This window comes from Vanessa cardui, chromosome 3 (assembly GCF_905220365.1).
Source record: "Vanessa cardui chromosome 3, ilVanCard2.1, whole genome shotgun sequence".
NCBI classification, from domain to species: Eukaryota; Metazoa; Arthropoda; class Insecta; order Lepidoptera; family Nymphalidae; genus Vanessa; species Vanessa cardui.
This window is the reverse complement of record NC_061125.1, coordinates 485,440-512,018: the sequence shown is the minus strand read 5'-3', so window position 1 is coordinate 512,018 and position 26,579 is coordinate 485,440. Positions and strand designations below refer to the sequence as shown.

Here is a 26,579-nt window from a genome sequence, read left to right as displayed (position 1 = left end):
AAAGCACTCGTCGTACCAAAATGTTCCATAATATATGTCTTGTCTTAAGTGTGCGACAAATATTCGTTTGTTGCGTATAGCCCGTATCGCTTGTACAAAATATAAAAGTATATAATGTTAAAGAAAAACAAAGAATAGATTTGATGCTATTTATTTTAATATATTACATATTATGGTATTACGTTAACATCGCTTACAGTCTCATCATCTTATCCGTACTCATCATCATGACGTCCTTGTAAGACCATCTGACGAACATGTCCGAGTCCAAGTAGGTGAGGTCGTCACGTTTCAGCACCATCTCGGACATGTCGATGTCCTTGACGGTGTTGGAGATACCCATGTCTTTTCTGTAGACGAGGATGTCGATGAATTTGATGTTGCTGTTGTAGAAGTTGGTTACGTCGATTTCCCTGTCGAAGGGGAAGCCGAGAGGCATGGTGTCGAAGCAGACGGAGAAGCGGCAAGCATGACGTTCCTTCATGATTGTCATGTCGATGGTGGGTAGAACGAGGCCAGTACGAACGGGGGTGACGATGACGAAGAGCTGAAGAGGAAGTCCTCCACGACGACCCAGAGGAAGGAGCAGTCTGTGGGAGAAGCCAAGGCGTTGCTTGTACCAGTAGCTGTCGACGACGCGGTCAAAGTTTCCTGTGGTGTCTTTGGTGTAGTCCATGAAGCGGCGAGTCCAAGGCCTGTCACCGATCACGTTGTGCATTTCGAGGGAGTTGCGAACAATGGTGTTCTTGCCGGTTTCGAGTTTGTACAAGAAGCTGTCGATTTCTACCATATCGAGGCGCTTGTCGTTGAAGTTCAATAAGCGGCCCATGCAGTCGTATTTAGGTCCGATGAACACGCGCACCACGGCATCGACCGCCTTCTCAGAGACGACGTCAATGGTGACCTTGAATGGGTGGTTGTTGAGGCGACGCATGCGCGCTACGTAGGTCATATCAGACTTCTTCTTGTGCATCTCGGTCTCATCGAGGTATAAGGCGTTGGTCATGTCCAAGTCGTATTCGTCCATGAAGGTGACCAGCTTGTCGGTGGTAATGTGTTCGACTTTCACTCCGTCGAAGCTGAGCTCTTCCTTTGTGTATTTGGGCAAGTACTTCTTGAATAGTACAGCGTTTTCAGTGATGCGCTTCATGACCATCCAGAACAGAGGGTCACGCAGGCAAGTCGTGTACATGTCCAATGCGGTTGGGACGTAAGTGTACCTGTGGATGGCATTGCATTTAATATTTGTGACGTTATATTAAAAAAAAATCAACCTTCTATTGAGTTTTGAGTGACCAAGTAATTTTTTTATTCTAACATTAATATATTTTGAGACGTATTAGAAAAAGATTTATGTTTGAATATTTTTATCGCTTATAAATTTTGTATAGACCAATCTGGAGTCGTACCATCTACTCATTATTTATATTTCATACGGTGTCAGTATCTATGGGTTAAGGTGAACAATCACCATCAAGTAGCATTTACTTCTGTGCCAATCTAAATGAGTTATAATATAAACATGATTAATAAACTCACTTCTCCAAGTTGTAGTTTCCATAAGACAGAATCTTCCTGAACAAATGCACGACGTGAATAACCTTGGCGTCGTCGTTCACAATTCCCAAACCACCGAGGAGCATCCTAGCGAGGTATTCGAAGTCTTCGGTCTTCTTCAAGTTGATGATGGTTCCATCACGCTGAAAAGCATAAATAAATTGAATACTACTCTGCTGTGATTACATTTATTAATTACTATTTAATTATTTCAAGGTCTGTTAAATTATTGTTATTATTTATCCGTTACTTATTAAAACTGTAATAAACGGTTCTAAAGTAACATAATGCTATATCTTCTTGACATAACATGACAAAGAATTATATTAGTGATTAAATATTGAAATTCAAAGATACTTACGCGCTCAATACGACCCTTGAAGATACCTTCGCGGATGATCTTCTCGATGTCATCGACGTAGAGTTTCTCTCTCAAGTTGTATTTGTTAATGAGGAGTACGTTGCTGCGTCGGACGGGCATCTCATCTCCGGTGTGAAGGCGAATCTTGGGCCAGTAGCCGGTCTTCAGGGGTTCGTTCCAGTTGAGCATCTTGATGTCGCACATGTCGTGAGCCAGACGTTCCAGTCTGTATCTCGCAAGGAGTTGCTGGTTGCTGTACATGGTGACTTCACCGCGACGCTCCTTGTTCAAACCGTAAACATCGTCGGTCATCCAGTATGGGTAGTACATGTGCAGGTAGTAGTAGTAGCTGTTAAGGTCAATGTCTTCGGTGAAGTAGGACATACGGTCGCTTTCGCTCAATACGTGACGGACTCCCTTGCGCCAGTCGATGACGACAAGGTTCTTGTCGGTTACCTTGATACCATAGTAATCGAACAGCACGGGGTCGGTGGCCGCTTTAGTCATTTTCATCATGAAAGCCTTGTTGATGATGTGGCCATCGACAAAGAAGTAAGGATAGATTTCGTAGGGAGCTGGAAGAACTACACCGCGGCAGTCTTCTCTGTGGAACACGGCGCAGGTGAAGGCGTACACGAACATGCCGCCGTTGATGCGCTCACGAAGGAAGCAAGCGGTCCTGATGAAGGTGTCGAAGTCCTTTGCGAAGTACAGAATACGGAAGACCATAATGGCCTGGTCCATCTGCCTTTCATTGCTGTGCACGAACACTTCGCCACGAGGCAAGAAGTCCATTTTGTAGTGTTCGATGAACTTCTTCACAACATCGACTTTCTGAAAATCAAAAATTAAATTTAGTTTGTATTTCATATTTACTTCATTTTCGTGTAAATTTCAAAAAAGGAAACTCTTCAATATATTATAAATAGTTTTGTTGTATTACCAAGTATTTGTCGAAGTTCTCTTCCAAGACCCACTCTCTGGCCACTTCCCTGATGTCATCGTAGACGGTTGGCTGCAGGATGTAGTTCAAAAGTTTCATGCACAGGATTTCCTTGGTCTTAATGTCGACATTTGCTGCAAAAAGAAAATAAATAATATATGGTCCTGTAGAATTAAACTTTTCGTTCATGTATTTTAATCCGTGAAATTTTTAAAATATATCGATTTACTTAGTGATAGGGCTTTGTGTAATCGCGTCTTGATGGGTACCATCCACTTAACATATATTCCATCGCCAAGCAGTAACACTTTGCATTGTTGTATTTTAATTTGAAGGATATGTGAGCCAGTGTAATTATAGGTGCAAGGGAAATAACTTAGTCCCAGAGTTGGTGGTGCATTGAAGATGTTAAGATTGGTTGATATTTTTACTGCGCCAATGTTTATGGGTTTTCGTAACGACTTACCATCAGATCAACCATTTGTTTGTCCGTATACCATAAAAAGTAGATTGCCAGAATACTACACATTTTAACATATATACATTACATTTTTATCGTTTTGAGAAAACATCAAATTTTCTATTTTTTGTAATATTAAATTCACTTACTCAACGTATCCTTTCCAATGAAGAAGGTGTGGTCATCCTTGATGACGGTTGCCGATGACACGGCGAGGATCGCCGCTAGTATCACAATCTTCATGATGACCAGCTCACTACCCGAACTTCTGATGAGTGTGTCGAACAAACCCCGAAACGCGTTTATATACTCGACGAATTTATTTTTTTAATTTTTTATCATCAGCTGAATGCCGGCTATCTCTTATTGTTACTGCTCTCTCCGATAACCTTTTCCTCAGGTGAACTTCAGATACTGAATTTTTCCAACACTTTAGTCGGTCCCTAACAACCGATTACCGTTTGATTTATCACTAATTAAGTTTGCAATTTACATCAGACAGTTGATCAAAATAAAAATATAATTTATTTAAGTAGGTTTTGTAAGTACCTTTGGATTTTATAACATTTTAACAGTTACAGAAACGTGTAGGGAACTGAAAAATTACTTAAAAAAGCAACAAATACAAATTAGGTTACAGGCGCCGTTCTCTTCATTTTAGTGAACATCTGTTCGATTGTAGCCTCAACAATTGGAGTTCACAATGATTCGTAGACATCGTCAGCGAAAACGTTTATTTAATATTCTTAGTGCTATTTCAACTAGCCTTACTGTAAACTACACAAACATCGAATAGGTCGTCAATAATAATAGTATTCTGAACCTGTTGCTATATGGATCAATATAACGTTAATTATGTTGTCGTCATATTTTTATCATAGTTGTTATAAAACAAACAAAAGAAACTAAAGCTAAATATAAGTAAAAAAAACCGCCCAGTGGCTTAAATACATGAATTTTATTTGACTATTGTAGGCTTAAACTCAAACTGTAGTGCATTATCTTGTGTTTAAAACTCAACAACAACTACAACAACAACAACAACCTGTAAATTCCTCCTCCCCCTTTTAGGAGAAGGTTTGAAACATTTCCACCACGCTGTTCCAATGCGGACGAAAGAAATTAAGCACTTGAATAAGCGGTGCTTGTCTGATTTTGAAGCCGCAATCATCGGTTAAGACGCACGCGTTCTAACCACTGGGCTATCTCTGTATCTTTAAAACTCATCTTACATTAATTAAATAAAGTCCTAAGTTACAGGTAAAAAGTCTTTGTGTTAAGCCTGAGGCCTCTGTCCATAAGTAAGATATTTACAAGCAGTTATTTTATATCAAAAATTGAAAAATAAAATCATTGTAATCATAATTTAATTTAGTTTATCGCTATTGATAATTGTTCATTCCATTGTAAATTACTAACTCCAAGAAGTTATGAAGGAACGATAAAAAAAAGTCATATATTTGTATGTATGTATATATAAGTAGTATGTGTAAACTCTAATTATTGTTTTTCTTGTTGCAGACATTCCGCCATGGATTCCCGTTTTCGCCGACGGCTCTGGCGTGGGATCCCGTACAGAAGCTACTGGCGGTTGGTGATAAAGGCGGCAACCTCAGATTGTATCCTTTCTAAGGCAGAACTAATCGAACGTGCTATACATAACTTGTACCATGTGTTTATATTTAATAATATTATAATAATACGGAAATTTCTCGAAACATTATTATTATTTTTAAGAAAAAATGTCTTCATCTCAGAATGAAATCGATATCGGAACTGATTAAACGACTAGATTCTAATCTTTTATAATAGTACTTAAATAACTTCGTTGAAATTATAATAAATAATAATGATAGAATCACATCTGCACTCGGGTTGTTTAGTACAAAGTGCTTTGGTATTCGTCTCGGAAACGAAAGGTTTTAGGAAAATTACAGTTATTAGATCTTTTTACAGAACTAGTTGTACTACCCTTTCGCCTGTTTCAATCGACACAGTGTATCATTGTGTGCCAGTTTAAAAGACGAGTCAACTAGTTATAGGGATAATGCATAACATCACAGGCCATATGGTGAGCGATCTAACAGCTGATCTCTGCCTGTTTTCCATTAAAGAATTTAAAAAGTACATATTTGATGAGTTTATTTCTAAATAAGGTGTTGTCTTCTTCTGAATAATGAGTGTTTCTAATCAACCAATTATAAAGGTACAGCCAGAAGCTGAGAGACAGGATGTCATTTTTCATATAACGCTTGCCTTATCTTTTATTATACTACTTGTATCATAAAAGATATGGCAAACAAGTGGGAATAAGTATAGATCTGAATTAAGAAAACAATTGCTCGCATTTTACATTTTATGTTAAGTTTAAGCGACACCATCTTCCGTTAACTATCGGCCTAACTTAAACTTTTTTAGTGAGTGTTTAGTGAAACATTAATTACCACTTAAATTAAATTAATTTACTTACAAAGTAGTTGTAATAATTTTCTTAATATAGCAACTTTATTAATATCCGAGTTGCTATGCCTAGACACGTTTTAATTATTGATTAAATCATGTACATTCAAAATTAAATTTTAACGTATAAAACATAAGGTCTAAAATCAGTAAATCACAATAATGTTGACCAAATAGCGTTACGATAAAATAGTTTAAAGAAAGGTAGCTTTATTCAATACGTTTTAAAGTAACTGTTTTTTGTCGACTTTGTTTGCTTGAAAATAAATTCTATCATCAATATAAAAATAAAAACTCTTTTAATGAAAATGTATGAGAATAGTCTGAAACACGTGTACTCCGCATCGGAGCAAAATGGCTAAGTAAGCTTTTCTTCTTTCTCCTCAAGATGAGGCTTTTGTCTCGACGACTGTACCCTGACACATCGTTCGGTACACTTTTTGTAGCCAAAGTTTAAAAGAGAATAAGTAAGTGAACGTACAGACGAACGTATTCATAAATAAATAATGACCGCTAACAGCGCTGCACTGTCTACTTTGTAATTCGGCCAGCTATCGCTCGACATCCGACCTTTTATAATCCGGCGATAACTACTCGTATATCTTATGTTTACTCACAACCTGTATGAAACACGTCATTTTATCTTATTTATATAAGACTTTTATTTATTATTTATTGCTCTCTGATAACAATGTACAATCAATATCAATATTTTTTATAATGTAGGTATGTTAACGATTATACGGGCCACCTCATGTTGAGTGGTTACCACCGTTCATTGACACTGGCGGTGTAAGAAATATTAGCTATTTCATATGCAGTATATTCGCCACCATCCTTGTACCTTTTAAATAGTTAGATGATAATCAAAACCGCGAATTTGTATTCCGTCAAAAAATTATGACCGATGAGATTCAACTTATAAAATTATTAAAATTTATAATATTTCGGTGAGGTAAGAATTTTTATAATTTTCCTGGCATTCTTTTCGAGTGGTAAAAAATAATTTGTAAGCTGTATGTTACCATTGACAATCTTTCGAAAGTTGTGTTTATACGATTCACAGATAGATGATTATCTAACGTTATTTACAGTGGATACATGGATTGGTCGCTGTTGCTGAAATAAAAGTCATTATAATATATTTGACACTTTGGATGCAATCGTGACGTGCGTGAACTCTTGCCTGTGCGAGACGCGTCTATGATATACTATGTCGCTATAAATTATTAATATTATTAAAAAATATGTGTCTTTTATGATCCATATATACGAATAATTCTTGGTTTACAATAGTTTAATTTAACATGTTAAATATTGTCTACAACAACAGTCTGTAAATTCCCACTGCTGGGCTAAAGGCCTCCTCTCCCTTAGAGGAGAAGGTTTGGAACATATTCCACCACGCTGTTCCAATGCGGGTTGGTGGAATACACATGTGGCAGAATTTCTATGAAATTTGTCACATGCAGGTTTCCTCGCGATGTTTTCCTTCACCGCCGAGTACGAGATGAATTATAAAGACAAATTAAGCACATGAATCAGCGGTGCTTGCCTGGGTTTGAACCCGCAATCATCGGTTAAGATGCACGCGTTCTAACCACTGGGCCATCTCGATTCTCTAAATATTGTCTATTTAATTTAATAATAAATATTGTCTATTTATTATTAAATATTTATTTATAATGATACAACGTATCAGCTTGACAGGCAACAGTAATTAATTATTGCTCAATTGTTGTAATTCCATTACGTCTCGATTAATCCTGCGATCCCGAACTAAGTGCTCGTACGGTTTGCGGATTAATATTACATCGAAGGTAAATTAGATTTAAGTTCGTTACTTGTATTCAATTTAACTTGATTGGTAAAGGAAGGAAGTTAACAACTTAAACAGCTTGTAAAAGTCGTGACTGAGGAATGTACAGATGGAGTTGGAGAAGATGGTTTGGAGCATATTGTGTATCAATCCGTGTTCGTGAATATCGAATACATTTCAAGAAAATTTTATCACACATGCAGAATTACTCAGGATTTCTTAAATGGACAAATGCGCCACCTGATGGTAAGTGGTCGCCTCCACGCTGTACGAAATTTTAACGATACCTTAGATCACGAGCTTTGGACCTAAGGTGTCAGGTCCCTAAGCCAGAGGGTCAGTGTAACTACAGGTACAACCTGTAGTCACATTACTGGCTCACTTACCATAAAAACAATACTGACTACTGCTGCTTACTGGTAGAATATCGGATGAGAGCTTACCCACTTTGCGAACTTTACAAAGCTACAACCTATTTACATAAATTAAGCAGAGAAATATTAAAATAAACTTTTCTTGTACATATGTATGTATATAAAAGTATTTTCTGCTGTAATAGCTACGAAACAATCGTGTTATTGTCTACAGGCACGTTAATTATCCGTAAAACGGCTAATTAAGATGGTTAATTAACTCTTGACTTGTTGGGAAAATACGTATTCGTATAGAAGTTCAGCTCGGAGCGCCATTGTTGGCGCCTAACGCGCTGTAATGTGCGGTGTATTAATCATCATAGCAAATCTCATCTCACTGGCGGCGAGGAATTGATTATCTTATTAAAGTTTACGTGTACATTGCCTGTTTTTATTATTTATATATTGTTTTCGTTATTATATCAAGCTTTTATAGCGCAATGGTTTACGGACAACTCGATAAAGTGGCAGGATCGATCCTGACCTATAACCCGGGGTAAATAATAATATTAATAATATCATGATTAATTTAGAGTATTGATGCTATTCTCTAAATAACATTATTCTATGTATTATGTACTATATAGGTATAGGTTTAATTTTTTATCATAAATGCTCTTCTTCTTTTGAAATATAATTTTTCTACGAAAAATATAATGTTACGCCTATGGGGCCGTGTCTATGCTTTTTATACTGTCTTGAGTATACGGTAGAAGGAATACCGTAGCTTATGACTATATGATATTAAAATAGTTAAAAAATGTCTTTATTTGAAAATATATTTTATTTCATAATTCTTAGGTTGTCCTAAGATAAATCTTTCGAAGTTTCACGTCTACGTGGCAGCCTTTGAAGGAAACATTGTTTTAAATTTATTGAAGGAAGATCAAAGTGAATGCGCCGAAAACTCCGACATGTAAGATGTTTGATTACACTCGCTCACTTCACTCAAATCGCAGTCATATAAAATATTACTGATGGACTGTAAAATAATTGGTTAGAGACGGGAACCGACACAAATCTGCCTGCCGAAAACCGATATGAAATAGATATGACTCCAATGAAATAGTTCCTGTTTGTGATAACATATAGCTATTTTTTATAACTTGGAAGATAAACATTCTCAAAAATTTTAAGTCAGTCGGTCAATCAGTACTTTACGCAGCTTACAATTAATAGAACTGGCAAAAACATAACGCAACCAAAAAGTTATACCAAGGCAAGCTTTATCTCCCTTTCTCTTTCTTTATCTCTCTCTCTCTCTTTCTATTATGTTTGGTTTTATATCGTATTATTTAAACTCATTTTCTTATTGTTTTAAATTTACACGAGAATTTTGTTTTTTATTGATTATTTTAAATTGTTAATTTATTGATTCCATTGGTTGTTTAATACATAATATAACGAGAGTTACTGGCTTCCAACCGAGTGTGTCCACACACTTCTTGTTTTTGAGGTTTCAGGCTCTGTTACTTCAGTTGCGAGATAAAAATCAAAAGGTATATTAAAAAAAAAAACACAAAAACACCTTTGTTTCAGTATGATATTTTTTTTATATTTTGGTAACTAACTCTTGGCTCGAGGCCAGCCTGATAGCAATATACTGTCCTAGACCACCTAACTACTCACATCCGAGCTCGGATGTTGCGGAAATGACGTCATTTTTCAGATTTAACGTTGTTCAGTTACTAATGTGAGTCGGCGAGCGGACTCCTGTCGCTCGACTGATACTGTTTGTACACAAGTTATGTTTTCATTTCATAACTATTGTATTTTCAGTAGTTTGGGATTGGGATGGCAATAAAAATCATGTTTTACGATAATGTTCCAATCTCTATAAACTGTCTAATGACAATTCAATCATCTTCATAATGAGAAATAGTGTTATATGCCGGTATTAAATGCTGTGCCATATAAAATGATATTAATTACAGTTGTAAAAATTATTGATCAAGTACTTACTGTAATATTTGTATATAATAAAGTAAATTCAATAGTTTTGAAATCAAATGACGTAACAGTGTACTGGAGGCTAGGAGAGGCTAGGGAGTAACCCTAGCGAGTACGCTGACACTATTTAACAATCGAGAAGAACCGCCAAAAATCTCAGTAGTTAATCTTTAATCATTAATACTAATAGCGAGATCCTCTTCTTTTCGAACATTGGAAGCTAGATTAAATTTAGTGATAATCGAATAAAAAAGGTATATTAAATAAATAGCCACGTGTTATGGTTAAAGATCTTTATTCTCATAAGAACATACATAGGTTCACTTACATGAGATCTAATAATGTTAAACACATACATTGATATTTGATACATGGAATGGCTAGTGCTACTTAATATTGTCTAATATATAATTTTTAAGTTTATTTTTAAAAGTATTTAAACATTCACATTCTTTTATGTAGTTCGGCAAATCATTATATAGTTTTACTCCATCAAAACGTATATTTTTATGTCCATAATTTAATGTGTTCTATTCACTTAGCGATCTCAGCTATGGATTACAGAGAAAAAACTATGTATTATGTATGTATTAATAATGTTGTATGTTACGGTCCATCCGTAAACTATCTCTGTGCTAAAGATCTCGACTGCGCTATTTAATTTTTACACGAAAGAATGACAAATACTTACTTACTTACATACTACAGTACTGATACTAAATATGCTACAGATTGTTTGTTAACGACATTACATTACAAAATTCTAAAATTATCAGTGTTTCATATAGTCCATGTATTATGTACAAAAACCTTCCCCTCGAATCACTCTATCTATTAAAAAAAACGCATCAAAATCGGTAAAGTAAGCAGTTTTAAAGATAAAAAAAGAAGAAAGCATACATTGGGACAGAGAAAGCGACTTTGTTTTATACTAAGTTAGTGAAGTAAACGTTATTCTTTCAAAGCCTAATTCGTTTTTTTATTGATTAATCGTGTCTTACTTACGTGTCCAAACTTATAACAACTCAAGTCAAATAAGAAAAAATGGCATAATATATCCCAAATTTCAAAATGATAGTAAATTACGCAGAAAGTCGACTCCGCCTAATGGCACGAAAACTTTTCCCGACGGGAATTCGGACGCTATTACAAATCTGAGAAAATTACCTCGGGACCAATTTCTAAGAGTCGCCATCTTTTTTTTTATAAATTCGTTGGTAATTAATACGGCTCGTTGGACGCGGGCGGTTCATTTTTCTACGTTGGATTTAATATTAAATTTTTGGAACAAGTTTTCCTGTTTTATAAATAGTCTGAGACGTCTCAGCGTTTCTTTGTGACTTAACTTTGATGAAAAATGTCTTAGTGATTTATTTCATCATACTATGATTTAACAATATGCTGGCCACTCGTAAACAATAGTTAGAATCAACTGCAGTTAACTGTTTTAGAAATCAGTTGACAGTTTTGCCGAAATATTCTCAAACATAAAATCTTTATTCCATATACGCATTATAATTTACTAGCTGTTGCTCGCAGCTCCCTTACGTTTTATGGGTTGGTTGTCATGTGTAAGACAAATAAAAGCCTATGTTCTTCCGTGGAATTTAGGTTTGCTTCATGACAAATTTCACCAAATATGGTTCATTGGTTTGATCGTTTTGAGCGAAGACTTACCGTCAGAGTTACTTTCATGTTTATAATGTTAGTGTACAGATTAATTGTCATGAAGCCCCGCGATTCTATTCGAAAATAAACACCTTAGATTCGGTAAGAACCGGCTAAGAAACTCTAATAAACTGTAGCAATAAAACACTGAGAAACAACTAAACAAAGAGCTGAGATGGCCCAAGAGCAGAGATGGCCCAATGGTTATAACGCGTACATCTTAACCGATGATTGCGGGTTCATACCCAGGCAAGCACCACTATATATATGTGCTTAATTTGTGTTTATAATTCATCTCGTGCTCGGCGGTGAAGGAAAACATCGTGAGGAAACCTGCATGTGTCTAATTTCATCGAAATTCTGCCACATGTGAATTCCACCAACCCGCATTGGAACAGCGTGGTAGAATATGTTCCAAACGCTCTTCTTAATTGAGGAGGAGGCCTTATCTTAGCAGTGGGAAATGTACAGGCTGTTACTTTACTTTTACTATACTTTAGTAAAACACTTCGAGATTTGAAGTTTCATTACTTCGGAAACGCTTGTTACGTTCATATCGATACATTCCACTGCAAAAGCGATTCCAGCAGCTCCGGCAACGCTTCCATTATGACTTTATGTCATAACGTATTTAAAGTAAACGTTTATGATCGTTATTCGCTTCGGCTCTGCAAAGAACGACTTTTAGGAATCACTTTTGTAATTATCACGCTACGCTGGCCTTACGCGAGTCGTTCAGTCAAAATATCAGGTAATTTTTTCCTTTCCCTTGCTTCAGACTGTGAATTTATAAACCTGATTTTATATAACACTGGATGTACCTATATATAGCAATGTTGAAAATGACTATTGACATAAGTTATACGATTCTTAAAATCCATCCTAATATTATAAATGCGAGAGTAACTCTGTCTGTCTGTCTCGCTTTCACACCCAAACTACTGTACCGATTCAAATGAAATTTAGTTCATATGTGTGTACCAAATGACATAGGCTACTATACTTTTTAATCAGAAAAGAGTGTTGTAATGTGTGTAAAGGCCCCCTTTATGAAAGGTCGTATAAAAATAGTGTCCGTAGTGTAATCCAAGCAAGGTTAAATTTTTTTTTTGCCCAACACCTGGTAACCTGAAAAACCTTAAATTCGAGCGAAGCCGCGGGCGAAAGTTGCCACGCCTACCGCGATTAGTTGTCTATAGTCCGGAAACGTGGGGATTTTGGGAAAGGGTGGAAAGTTGGAACATATATGTATGTAACTCATTTGGAAAATCACATATTTTAACAATAAAATCAGGACAGCTTAACTTCAATTGGAAGTTTTGTAACGTAATCGCACTAAGCCATTATTGCTAGATAAATACATTTAATACTTATATAAATACGTTTTTGCAAACAAATGTACACACTTGATGATTTTTAATATTCTGTAGGCAAAGTCCCACATGATTCGCGATATAAAATATATACATTGATGCTCATTCAGCGTGCACAGCTTTGCATGTGTGCTGGCAGCCATTGAAGTAACTTACGTCTAGAAATTCAAGCTAATTATTATATACATAGTACAAAAGGATCAATTTAATAGACTCAGACATAAAATATCCAACTTCATCCTATCACTTTCACAATTCATCACACGCAAATAATAATCATTACACAGTATAAAACAAAGTCGCTTACCGATGTCTGTCCCTATGTATGCTCTGATGTTTACAATTACGCAACGGACTTTGATGAGGTTTTTTAATTGATAGAATGATTCGATTTTTGTATATAATACACGGACAATATAGTAAAGAAATGCTGTCAATTATAGAAGTTTCTAGTGAGATGTCACAAATTAACAAATGCCGTAGTATATTTAGTATTACGTGCGTTTCCAGGGCGGGTCGCTAGTTAAAATGATTATCATTTAATCTCTGACCAAAATACTAATAAAATTCTTATAATTTTAATTGCAGTATGAATTAATTAGTACCTACGTAAAATTCTACAGAAACCATCTTGTTGGTGAGGTTGTCTTACACGGGCCTTTTCTGCCATTCATCACTGTCACGAGCTAGTCTCCAACATTTAGGCAGGTCCTCATCTCTTGATTTGACGTCCCTTTTGTCTTTTTCCATTATCAGGGAACATTCCATTACATCGTCCGTCCACTTTCCATTGTTTGTCATAATGTGGCCAGTCCAATTCCATTTCAGGTTCTTAATCATTCGTAAAAAAACGCTTACTTTCGTCCTTTTCATTATTTTCCTAGTCATCCACCTGACACGTAGTCTTATGCCTAACATGCCTTACAAAACCGTGAATTAATAAATGTTCTAGGAGATGCGATAGCTGAGATAGCACAAGAGCTGAGATGGCCCAGTGGTTGAAATGCGTTAATCTTAACCGATGATTACGGCTTCAAACCCAGGCAAGCACCACTATATATATGTGCTTAATTGTGTTTATAGTTCATCTCGTGCTCGGCGGTGAAGGAAAACATTGTGAGGAAACCTGCATGTGTCTAATTTCATTGAAATTCTGGCACATGTGCATTCCACTAACCCGCATTGGCACAGCGTGGTGGAATATGTTCGAAACCCTCTCCTTAATGGGAGAGGAGGCCTGAGCCCAGCAGTGAGAAATTTACAGGCTGTTACTACTACTATTCTACTACTATGATAGATGAACAGTTAAACACCATTTCACATTTTTCTTCTTCGTTATTAAAAGATTACGAAGTCTTCCGAACTGCAACAAACCCAACAGTCCCTGTAAAACGTTTCTCGGCAAGAGGATTACTGTTTTACACGATCAAATCCGTTGCGCTAACATGTTACACGATTATTACACTGATCGCAAACTGCAAGCAAATAATCGTCTCGTGTTAAATCATTAGCTATTCACTAATTCTCTTAACTACATGCGATCTGATGATACTCGCCAATACATTTGCATGGAAAGTATCGGTCATATCGATAGCTTTATTGTATATAATATTTCATATTCACATATACAATGTACGTTTATATGAATTGCAGAACCCTTGAGCGAAATCTTCCTCTTCTCTTTGAACGATTGAAGGTGATTAATTGTGAAACGTTTGGTTACTTGAATTTATAACTTTAATCGTCGTCAATAGCACAGTTTTGTCAACGGTTCAGGCCGTTTAGCGATGTAAAAAGTCGCAAGTACGATCCTTGGGCTGAGATTGGGCTACACGACCTGTCCTAACGTAAGCTTTGAGTTCAATTAGTTATGTACGAGATAAGAGAGTTTTTGCAGTATAGTATGTGTGGATCGTAAATAACATTAATATAAAAAATGTCCAAATAGACTCGTTCTTTCGACCTTACTAAAGATTGCTTTTATATTGAACGTTCCTTTAACTTTACGTAAGAAGTTGGAGACAAATCTGGCAAAGGGACGAGCATCAAACATTCGGCTAACAATCCTAGCGTTGCGGCAGTCCCTTCGCGACCCAATTTGCCCCGCGATGGGGCAACTCCAGGCCTTTGTATTTTCTTTCTTGTTATATTGCCCTTAACTTGGCTTTTGTGACCATTTAAGAGCGACGCCCGTTCAGCCGGAAACCTTTTGCGAGTTTACATCAATTACCGCAGCGAATGGAGTTTTATACTTTTATGAATCTTATTATCTCAAACGAAATGGAAACATTTCGGCCAGAATCCTTTATCGTTGATATTTTATACGTTTTCGAATTCAAAACAATTTGTTCTGTATAATGTAGTGAAACTTCTCGTATAAACGAATCATATTCATTTAAAGGTTTTTCTTTTTTGCTCATTATTCTTATTCGATTTCGAATTTATTTGTATTTTCAGTTGACTTAAGAGAGAATGCTCAATTCGGGCTTTGAGACGTTCAACATTTCAACCTTTTTTTCATATTTCTTGATGGCTTTGACGACTTTGAACCATTTTTTATTTTCTTTTGGAATTCATTCTCATATACCATCATAAATTAATTTAAAATTCGACATCTAATGTTGAAATACGAATGGCAAATTAATGGATTTATGTCTTGTTTCGTATAGAATACTTTCATTCATTTATTTTCATTACAAAATAAAGGCAGGACCTTAAACTACATTGTTGCATTTGAGGAGCGCATTTAGAAAGGTGTTTACGCGTTAATGTATTCTTTTCCTTGTAGGAGAGAGTTGCCCAATCGCGGGTGACCAACTGGTTGACACTGACTGACACAGATAATAAATATCATCTTATTTGATTTTGTGTTAACTTCTAACAGAATGTTTAAAATGGTATCAAAGGCTACGGTGGTGTGCAACCACATCTCCGAATACTAATGAACTGCGACTCATATCAGCGACTCTCCGGTAACTCAACCGACCGATGGCATTAGAAGTCGCCTTAAATTATTTCGGATGAAGCTAATTCAGAGCACGGCGGCTGATTGCCAAAAGCGCTCGTTACCAAAACAGCTATTTGTTCGTTGAATCAAAAACCTACTAATGAGCCGTTTGGAAACTCTCCAAACTGTTCTCGTTTATAAAATACAAAGAGTCAAATATTACTTATTAAATAAATGATAGACTCGCGGAACGATCGGCTAATTACATTATTTCCTAACCCACCTGGGTAATAGTCTAATATATATTTTGTATGGTATGGGTTAGCTGATCAGCTAATAAACGCCCATAGACGCTTTAAGAAATATTCATAAACATTGCCAATGTGCCCTAACCTCAGGAACTAAGATGTAAAGCCTGTAGTTACACAGGTTCACAAATCCTTTAAATCGGTACACAATTTATGTGGGTACTGCTGTTTGGGGGCTATCCACCCAGAGCCCTACCACCGAGCAAAATCTGATGAATGATATCTGATGATTTATTCTAGCGTGAAATAGCAATCATTAAAATTGTTGGGTTTCAGTTTGTACGGTGAGTGAGCCAGTGTAAGTCCAGACGTATCATATTAATTCCAGACCGCAGCTAACGTTTTGTTACGTAAAGTTTTGTTACATTAAAGTTTGACATCGTATCGACGTAAAGACGAAGAGAGTATCTTCTTACTGGCAGTCTTGAGTAGTATCGCGTCTATGCTAGTTTATTTTAATAAGAAGAAATCTTATCCAATAATTAATGATTTAAGTATTTGTTAACGATTTATGAAATAAATATTTTAACACTTTAGAAAAGGATTCGTTCAACTGTTTAAATAATTTATCACAGATGTTAATTGTAAACTGTTTAATTGATTGCCCACAGACAGGTACAACGATCGTTAGTTCTGATGAGTTCATCTGCACAGTTAAGTTAAGTAAATTCCGGTAGGTAGCCTCACAGTTAACAGGTCCTGATAACACATAAAGTATAAACAAAGCGTCGGTATGTACGTATCACGTGTATCGTCTGACGTCGTTAACTGAACACGAAAATATTCATTCTCGTTTTAATGAGGCAAGTTACGCTATGCATTTTAAACATTGTGAAGTTTTGTACAACTTCTCTCGTAACTCGGAACCCGGCCCGGTTTGATGTACGACCTTTCTTGTTTTGATTATAAATTAATTTGCAACTCACACCGCTCGTGTGTGTTTAGAAATTGTAATTAATAATACAACTTGAGGTTTACAAGAATAAGCTTCACTATTTATACAGAGTTCAGTTGCTTACAGTTGACGAATGACTTTGAGTTTATGCCGCTAGGTATTATAACAATCATTTGCCAATTACATTACAGTATTACTTGCAATATTTCGAAATAATGCTATATTTGTTAGTGAATTTATAAGCACTGTAATTAAAGAGTGCTGGTAAAGAGTAAGTATTAAGTTTCTTGCCAGTTCTACTCAATAGAATCTACTCTCCGAAACGATGGTAGGTTTAATTTTAATTGAAGACTAACGTGATTGAAAAGTAATGTTGTGAGCCTACTTGAAAATACAATATTTTGATTTTCATTCTTACCCATACCACCATATATTATCTTTTAAAATATTATTTTGGAGTAGGTTTATCTATCTCATTAAAACCTGGAAACTATTACACGAGAGATTGATTCAAACGTTACAATACCAGTGAAGATTTTGATATTAGGCAGTTTATCTAAACTATATAATTCAAACTTAACGCAATAACAGGCGGCGCTAGCTGTAGATTAAAACTTATCAATACACGTAGAATCATATGTTAGTACCGTTAATACATAAAAATTTATTAAGCAAGCCGTTAAAGTTACAATGGTATATTCCATACAGATCACTAAGTTACGCGAGTAACGGTCGTATATCACGTTTATTATACACTAATAATAGTGACTTGCGAATGGCCCATTAAATCTTTATATGTATAAATCTTCTGTACGTGAGTACGTAACTTAATTTCTAAACGGTCGCGACGATTTCGATAATATTCTTTGTGTGTATTTGTGTGAGTGTGAGTATAAATCTTATTTTACTTGGCCGAAGATTTAAAAATATAATTTGATATACAAACGTAGTAGTGCTTAGTTCGGGTTATTTATGTGATTCAATATTTCTATAATAAATAAGTTCGCAATTTATTCAAAATGAGAATGTTTCTAAAAGGTGCGTGATCTAGCAATTATCAGATGGTAAGTCATATATACATTGACACTATCAGAATTATATTAATCATCCCTACGCCATCATCGCCAATGCTCCACGAACCTAGAAAGCCAAGATGTTACGTCCCTTGCCAGTAACTTCACTGGCCCAATAAAATCGGAATATAAGAGCACTTTTGTGTGTGAAACAAACAACAATGTACATAAATAAAGGAACACATTACGCACTGTTTAACTTTTTTATAAAAATACAATTATGAATTCCAAAACGCAGCTGACAGAGCAATTAATAATCCGTAAATCCGACACGTTCCGCCACAAAACGACACAGTTCGAAATTGGACCTCGCTTTGCATTTCAAACACACCCCCCCCCCCTCAAACAGCGGGCAAGGGAGGGACGAATGTTCGAGCAACGTACAAACAACCACCGCGTACTCTGTACTCGTCACTGCAAATATTTACATTCTAAAACACATCTAATAGCAAATATAATCACGAATGGACTGCACGCAGAGGACGTTTTCAAAGTTTTTTTATTCCCAATTCTATTTATTTTAGTTCGCTCGCCTTTCAAAAAGAACTTAGTTCGTTATTCTCATACCAACATCGAGATTCTAAATGGAAAGAGAAACTAGTATTTGTACGATTGCAATTTCGAGGGCAGCTTCTGAAAACGTTTAATTTCTTAGAGAATATGAAATAGTTTTAATTTAGTCTAAATGCCTTTGACTGCGAGGCGCTTGGCTAGTAAATGTTTGCGAGTGGAGCGCGAGCGAGTGTAACAAATCTTGACAAGACGTGCAGCCCCCGTCCCGCTCCCGCTGCGCATTAAAGTAATGGATGTCTAACAAACGCTCTGCAACCCTCCCGGAGTGATACACGGCCCCGTATGTTTCAAATATTAATGTTTGGTATTTCAATTATTTCATCTTGAATTTCGGCAAAGCAAATGTGATACGAGAAGTATATGAGCTCGTGAAAAGTTATACACATTATGTGTAAATTGTCCAATTTATCTTGTCGTGTATTTTCCTGAACCGAGTCTCAGACTAGGTGGTCCCGGAGTGGACGCGCACGTGCGCCACGAGGCCGGCGAGGCGGTGCTGCATGTGAAGTTCCTGATCAACGAAGGTGCTCTCGTCACGGCCACCGCTGACGACCAACTCCACCTCTGGACCTTCAGGCAGAAGATAGCACAAAGGGTCCAATCGCTCAAATTCCAGAGAGAACGGTGAGTGTGTTTATCTCACAGATATTGATTTGTGTTGTCAACAATCGCCATGTCACAAGATTTTTGTGTCGTCTCACTCGTCTCTATTTCTTTGTTTTTCTCTTCATTTTATGATTACTTTATATAACAGCATGTCTTTTCAATATTTTATTTTACATATATTTTTTATTAATCAAAATAATAATTTAAATATTTGACGAAGAAATCGATCAAATGCCTATTTTTTGTTTATTTAATGTCGCTTTTGTATGTGATAACTTGAACTTACATTCAGGAGCTTCATACGAGATTAAACAATAAGAACAACAGACACATTCGTCTAAATAAATGATCATTTACATACAACAGAGCAAAACACAACGGACTCGAATTACACCGCCGTTAACGACGAACAGAGCCCACAAAGAGACAGTGGACGCTATTCCTGGCCGTTCGTTGACAATGTTTATCAAAGGATTAGTTCTACAATTTCTATTTCAAACATTAACGACATAAAACTCTATAAAATAACTCTTAAGTAACTATTGTTTATTGAAAAAATTGCATAGCTCATCTTAAAAGACAATCAACCGAATTTCAATGTTAATGGAAAATGAAATGTATCAACAATTCCTGATCTTAACAGACATGATGATGATAAGAATGGAAAAGTAAGACATTCAAGTGAAGACAATGTGAAAAATTTTCAGCGCCAAAACGGTAACAAAACAGCGCTGTAAGCGATTTAAATATATCATCGATTTTGAAGAGAAAATGCGGAAATTGACGTCAATTGTCTAAGAATTCTTGGAATAGCTGTATTGGAAGTACAATTGGTGAACATTACAAACAACATAATAATAGTGTCAAATATTACACTTGTGACAAAATGTAAAGATATATTCTTCTAAATGGATATTTATTAATTGTCATATTGAAACGCGTAGATGTTTCCTATTGAACATCTTAATGTATCATCGTTCGTTGTCTCTCCGATCGCCACTCAAGTAAAGCAGTCATTATCGACATTGGAAAGCCATCCATTAACAGCGGGCGAGGTAAACAGGAATGTGTACAGTTAATCGACGCGCCAGCTGAGGATTGCGGAATCTGATTCCTACTCATTGTTATATCAGCTAATTGAAGCTAATTTAAACAAACACAAATCAAATTAAACACATAAAATTGCTTGAATAGTTTTAGTGTAAATTAGACTGAAATACACAAAATAAGTAATTACGATGAATATGTACGAGTGTATATAACATTAATTTAGAAACAGAATAGTTTAAACATTTAGTTGAAGGAATGTTGACGTGCCGACTAGCGATCACTTCCAATACATTTCACTTGAACACCGAAAATTGTTCCGGTGAAATCGTTTCTCACTGTCAACAAACACTTATTACTTGTTAACACTGAGGTTTTTGTGCACTTTATATGACCTACACATTGATATAACGTGGCGATAATCAGATTCGTTTACAACGTATCCAGTACAAGCGATTCGTCAAAATTTTCGTTTTCAATGTGTGCGTGTTGAGTACACGTGTGTAGATTATTGCCAGGATATACGTGTGTGTGTCGTGTTGTAAATAAAGCACATTACTAGGCGTGGTTTGCACATTGTTACAGATATTACATCAAACTATCACGACAGACTAAAGAACTGAAGGGGTGAGTGAGTGTTAGTTTGATGTTGTTCGTCTGTTCGTATGTCTTGTTGCACGACTAGACCGCCCCACCCGAACACCCCCACTGGCATGGCTAGCTATTTCGGCTGAGCTTTATGTAACACAGTAAGCAAATCGACCGAACCCCTTTATTTTGTTTGATTTACAAATTTATTTATTTCTTAATTTTCCTTATTGTACTGAATGTCATGTTTATTTATACAAAATCCTTACTTAAACTCTAATCAATGGAAAAACAACGTTTTATATTTACTGAACATACTTAAAACAAAAAACTAAAGCAACGGTTTTAATTAGGAATGTTACTTAGTGATTAATCTCTTTCTTACATCAGTAATTTCTCAATAGGAAGAAGAGGACAAAAGACTATAAACTAATTAGGTATGTTTTTTATAAACGGTAATAAATAGGTTTGTAATGTAAAGGCTTTATTTAAATCGTACAAACGTTATTAGGAAAAAGTATTATTATTATTTTTTATGTAAGTACTAATAACTCTAAAAGAAATTTCACATCAAAATTTATGACGCCATTTCGTATTTTCAAAACACATTTCCAATATCCAATATACAGGACAATGCGTATGCATTAAACCCATTCGAAGGGTCGACGACAATCGCTAGCCTTCCACGATTATTTTCAGTCAAAGGGATTCTGACACCTACTCATTTAGGATTAAAGGTCAATTTAGGATATCCGGAGAACGATTGAATTCGGTCACGTCCCAAACTGCTCAACGCTTGTATTGCACGTGCTTAGTTTTAATTAAGCTGGAATGGCAGAACTAATCACAGGAACTGCTTTGTTTTATCAACGTGTAGTGTGAGGGCACTCTAGATGTAAATAATATTTACCCGTGTCGGGCTTATTCGGATTGGGGACAATACTACACACTTATTAATCATTCTAGGGATACTATATAACAATATCATCTACTGTACCTACATATGACGACCTCCGTGGTCGAGTAGTGTGTATACCGGTTTTCATGGGTACTCCACTCCGAGGTCCTGGTTTCGATTCCCGGCCAAGTCGATGCAGAAAAAGTTCATTAGTTTTCTAGTTTGTCTTGAGTCTAGGTGTTTGTGGTACCGTCGTTACTTCTGATTTTCCATGACACAAGTGCTTTAGCTATTTACATTGGGATCAGATTAATGTATGTGATTATGTCCATAGTTAAAAAATAAATTAAAAAAAACATACAGCCTACGTCAATGGTCAAAGTTGCTGTTTTTTTTTTTTTTTAAAGGACGAAGGAAATATACTAGTTCGTTCGTCCTTTAACTGACTACACGTCACTTGACATTTATTTTCACATCTGACATCCTAAAATAAAAAATAAAAAGTTAAATGCTTCCTATAGATACCGTTGTAGAAGGAAAATATTCAGATGCAATTCCAATATATTCCGAAGGCACTAATATTCCAAGACAATTATGAATGCATAGGCCGACACCATAAATTCTAATAAAAATAAAACAAATTACAAGTGGCTATTTCGTTGAAGAAATTCCGCTAGAATTTGCACAACGTAAATTGTAATTTAAGCTGACATACAGCGCCATTTGTAGGGCTCATTTCCCTAAGCAGAGCACTCGAGCGCCTCCATTACCAACTAATGTGACGTAAACTTATCACCGTTTTTACGTCAGGCTTAAAAATGACTTTTTGCTTTTCTGCAGATAACGTCTGTATGTCACTCGGCGATCATAAAACAGGGGTTATGCCTGTAATAGGATGTGAGCTTGCCGAAATTACGCCCACGCCGAAACAAAGCCGAGAGTCAGCATATTGCCCTCGAAACATACGTTTAGTATGCAAAATAAATATCGTAAAAGTTAATGCGCGCGTACAGCGCTTGTGGGTCTATTAAATCTGTTTTCAAATGCACGTTCCGATGGCTTTTATGGAAATACTTTCGTCGAGTTTATAACTTTTCACATTTTTGTGGATTCCCGAACAAATAAATTTAGGAAAATCATTATTCAAACTTAGTTAATGCTATGGAAATGTTTCGTTTCAATCAAATTAATGAGTGACTTTTGTTGCTTAAGTGATTACACGTCAATCGCTGTGCTAATCAGCCCCTACCTTCATTTATGTTTATCATTGGGGGCATAATGCGTTCGGGGTTGCAATTTCATTGGTTCCGATTTTGATGTCCGGCGTTATTGCTGTATACACGCTCTCCGTACACAAGAGGGCCCTGATTGCTTTTTCATGGATTGAAAATTGGTTTAACAAAGTCCAGTTTTCAAAGCGCAATTACTGCGGGAATCATTTAAAAAGATTTCCCCGGATGAATGAGTTCGCACCTGCCGCCGGCCGCTGCTATCCTTTCAAAGGTGGTATTTTTAATTTCGTTCAGCAAAGTGGCTTTGAGACTTCGCTTTGTACGTCTCTTAATTGTATACCATTCAGCTTCCTCTATGTTATATATTTCCAATTTATTTCAATATGCTCTATCAATGGTTGCGGTTTCGCGGTTTTCCAAGCGTAAATTAAATTTCGAAGCTCAAATGATAAATATATTCACGACATCATGTGACTGGCCTCAAATATCCCAGCAGAAAACAAATAAGTTGTAAACGATAATAATCGTTGCGTTACTTTTAAAAAATCAAGACAATTTGATTCTCAAAATAATATGAGGTCGACACGCCACTCGCTCGTTACTATGAAAAGCATGTTACGAATATATGTACACTATATTTAATCCACCTTAACATGGCCCATAATTCCCTTGAAGCGGAAATACACAACAATTTAGTAAAGTAGAATGGTTTGAAGATTCTTCCACAATGCTGCTCCAGTACGAGCTGATAGAGGAATTTGAAAGGTCTCCAACTATTAAAGTATAATAGCAGGATTACATTTAATACATAAATATCTTCTATATATAATTCAATTTCAAAACTCCATATTAAGAATAATATTTTTATCGAGCTCATTTGATAGCTTAGCTTTAAAGCGCTTTAAACCGCTTCAGCGACGAGTTCGTACGGGTATATCCTTGTATTTACACACATTGTATTTTTTAAAGTGATTGTATGCGTAGCTATTTCGAATTTATATCGTCGTCGTCACACACTTTGTTTGTTACATCCGACTAGTTCCAGTGGTAGGGGGTGATAGTTTTGCCCCACAGCCTCAATAAATCAACAATATCGTTCAAATTTATATTTATTTTATGGTGAGTTTTAATGGAAATTTTGTATCTACTTCTTACATTCTTACTTACTTACTACCTATTGATGATCTAATTACATAGTTATATAAAACTAACAAGATGCCTCGGTTTGCACCATATCTATACCATATTACCCCCTACTCACAAAGAAACAACATCTCCTTATAAAATTAGTGCAATTGGTTGATATATCCGTTGCTAGATGACAGCGTAGCACGATTTTCTTCCACAAATCCCCTTTACAACTGGTATACAGGCAAGATAACGCCTTATATATGGTAAAATAAAATTTTAAAACGACTGTCATGCTATCTCGCTCGTATTAAAAAAACTAAATTTTATAAACATTGCAAGAAATTCAATATAACTATTAAATCGATAAATAATATTGTTCAGATTTTATATTAATAGTTAATTAAAACATAATGGATTTGATAGCTCGAAGCAACGTTCCAAGTAAATTTGTTCACGGCTTCTAGCTTAATAATAATTTGAATTTCTGAAGGTGAAGGGCCTTCAAAGTCAAAGTTCATATCTCAATCTTGTCTGATGTTATCAGAAACAGTGACAGCTCCCCTCAATCCTGATTGGCTGTTTATATTCTAGGAATGGTTTCTCGAACTATTTGTGGTAATACCTTTTCGTGTCGGCCTTTGTGAAATTGAAACCTTTACAAAATCTTACACATGCTTTAACAAATAATTCAAAACACGAAACATCTTTGCAAAATTGTTTTATTCATTTTTATGTAACTTAACTACAAATACTTTACAAAATTAACACAGAAAGCAGAGTGTATTTATACTGTATTGATTTCGGAAATAATTGACCAATTTCAATGGAAACAACATAATTACGTGTTACCTTATTCATGTGAAAATTATTTATTCCAATAATTGTATACAATTTTATTTATGAACTGAAACTTTGATAGCTTACGCTATATGAGATTCTCCAGATGTGAACGAGTTCGATCGATTCTTTAAGCTGAATTTGAGGCAATATTAGTAGTATAATATATTAAAAAAGTCTTTGTTATTCATAGCTATGTAGATGTTAATCGAAATATATTTTTAGGCGTAAATCTTTGCCTTTAAAGATAACAGACGTTGACTGTGAGACGAAACAATCCCTTATTTGAGGAAGGTCCAATAGAATACCTTCAAAGCCTCTCCCGACGCCGCTGTACCGCCGCGACACGCCGACCGACGGCCCTGTCCCGCGGCGCGTGACACAATACTGTTAGCCTAATGGGACTATTTTGTTTCAACAAGGGAATAAGAACTGTTATATTTTTTTTTCTTTAGCATTGCACAATGCTGCACTCCGCTATAGAGATCTTTTAGTAATTACTTTAAAAAATAGGTTAAGAGTACATTGCGCAGAAATGCCGCAACGCAACGGGTAGTACTTAGCGCGTCGATACCCTCGAAGAGAGTTATGTTTGGTTACGGATTAAGGAAATTGTTAGAGAGCTATTATGTTATCTAAAAAATATTATATTATTTGAATTATGCAATGACCCCTGTAGCTCATATTGCCTGTTACTTACGAGACTGTTCGTTTGCGTCACATCCTCTACCCCTCCTGTCTTAACTAGATACCCTTGTATCAACATCAGTGACCTCGTATGAGATGAATGATATATTTGTAAATTGTCACCAGGATAACCTGCCTGCACTTGCCGCTCCAATCGAAATGGATCCACGTGGGCACGGAGCGCGGGAACGTCCACGTGGTAAACATCGAAACGTTCGCGCTGAGCGGCTACGTCATCAACTGGAACAAAGCCATCGAAGTGTGAGTGTTTTCACGTTATAAATACACAAAGCGATGCACAAACGGGTCGCTGTTCGCATCCGTATGGACCTCGAATCCGCCAGCCATATGTCCATTACATAAGCCTTTTCACAGATGCAACAGCACCACCAAAAGCACATATATAAAACATTTTTGGTACACAATGGCGCATGTAAATTGTAAACAGCCTCGTTCAGTAATTATGACGTCATTTAAATGAGAACATAAAATGTAAAGCATTAATTATCAGCGGTGGGCAGCCCGCAGCCTGCTATTTGGGTCGCCATACATCACCGAGCATACAGGTTATGTCATTTATGATCAAGGAATTCCGGTCATACGAAATTATTATTATTAACGAATATCGAACGCTACAGGGGCATCCACTGTAACAAATAACTGTATGTACAATGAAGTATTTTTTCATGTACCTAGTCATAGGTCTTCGTACAAACTGATGAGTACCACCCTCAAGCAATACCCAGCCTAGTT

At 36.0% G+C, this 26,579-nt stretch overlaps 2 protein-coding genes across 9 annotated transcripts in view; one reads left to right on the top strand and one right to left on the bottom strand.

Moving 5' to 3' along the window:
* The window catches only part of LOC124543739 (syntaxin-binding protein 5), a 283,002-nt gene that overhangs the window by 214,526 nt on the left and 41,897 nt on the right, over nucleotides 1-26,579 (top strand). For 6 of the 8 annotated variants that reach the window (XM_047122025.1, XM_047122019.1, XM_047122020.1 and 3 more), the window contains exons 2-5: nucleotides 4,843-4,940; nucleotides 19,242-19,424; nucleotides 21,039-21,080; nucleotides 25,953-26,087. In XM_047122025.1, coding sequence (XP_046977981.1) covers nucleotides 4,843-4,940; nucleotides 19,242-19,424; nucleotides 21,039-21,080; nucleotides 25,953-26,087 — 458 coding nt within the window. The remainder of the gene's footprint in view (nucleotides 1-4,842; nucleotides 4,941-19,241; nucleotides 19,425-21,038; nucleotides 21,081-25,952; nucleotides 26,088-26,579) is intronic. The other 2 variants (XM_047122021.1, XM_047122026.1) reach the window with 1 other exon arrangement.
* On the bottom strand, nucleotides 136-3,608 carry LOC124543740 (basic juvenile hormone-suppressible protein 1-like). Its single transcript, XM_047122027.1, has 5 exons — nucleotides 3,471-3,608; nucleotides 2,862-2,995; nucleotides 1,919-2,752; nucleotides 1,540-1,700; nucleotides 136-1,220 (listed from the first exon to the last, which is right to left on the bottom strand). The coding sequence occupies exons 1-5, from the start codon at nucleotides 3,562-3,564 to the stop codon at nucleotides 194-196; spliced, it is 2,250 nt and encodes a 749-aa protein (XP_046977983.1). The 5' UTR covers nucleotides 3,565-3,608; the 3' UTR covers nucleotides 136-193.

Bases quoted from the DNA above. Each gene is read 5' to 3' on its own strand.
- LOC124543740 (XM_047122027.1), bottom strand. From the start codon at position 3,564: ATGAAGATTGTGATACTAGCGGCGATCCTCGCCGTGTCATCGGCAACC. The intron at 2,996-3,470 runs GTAAGTGAATTT...TTCTTTTTGCAG, and splicing joins CATTGGAAAGGATACGTTGA to CAAATGTCGACATTAAGACC. The intron at 1,221-1,539 runs GTGAGTTTATTA...TGCCATCCACAG, and splicing joins GGAAACTACAACTTGGAGAA to GTACACTTACGTCCCAACCG.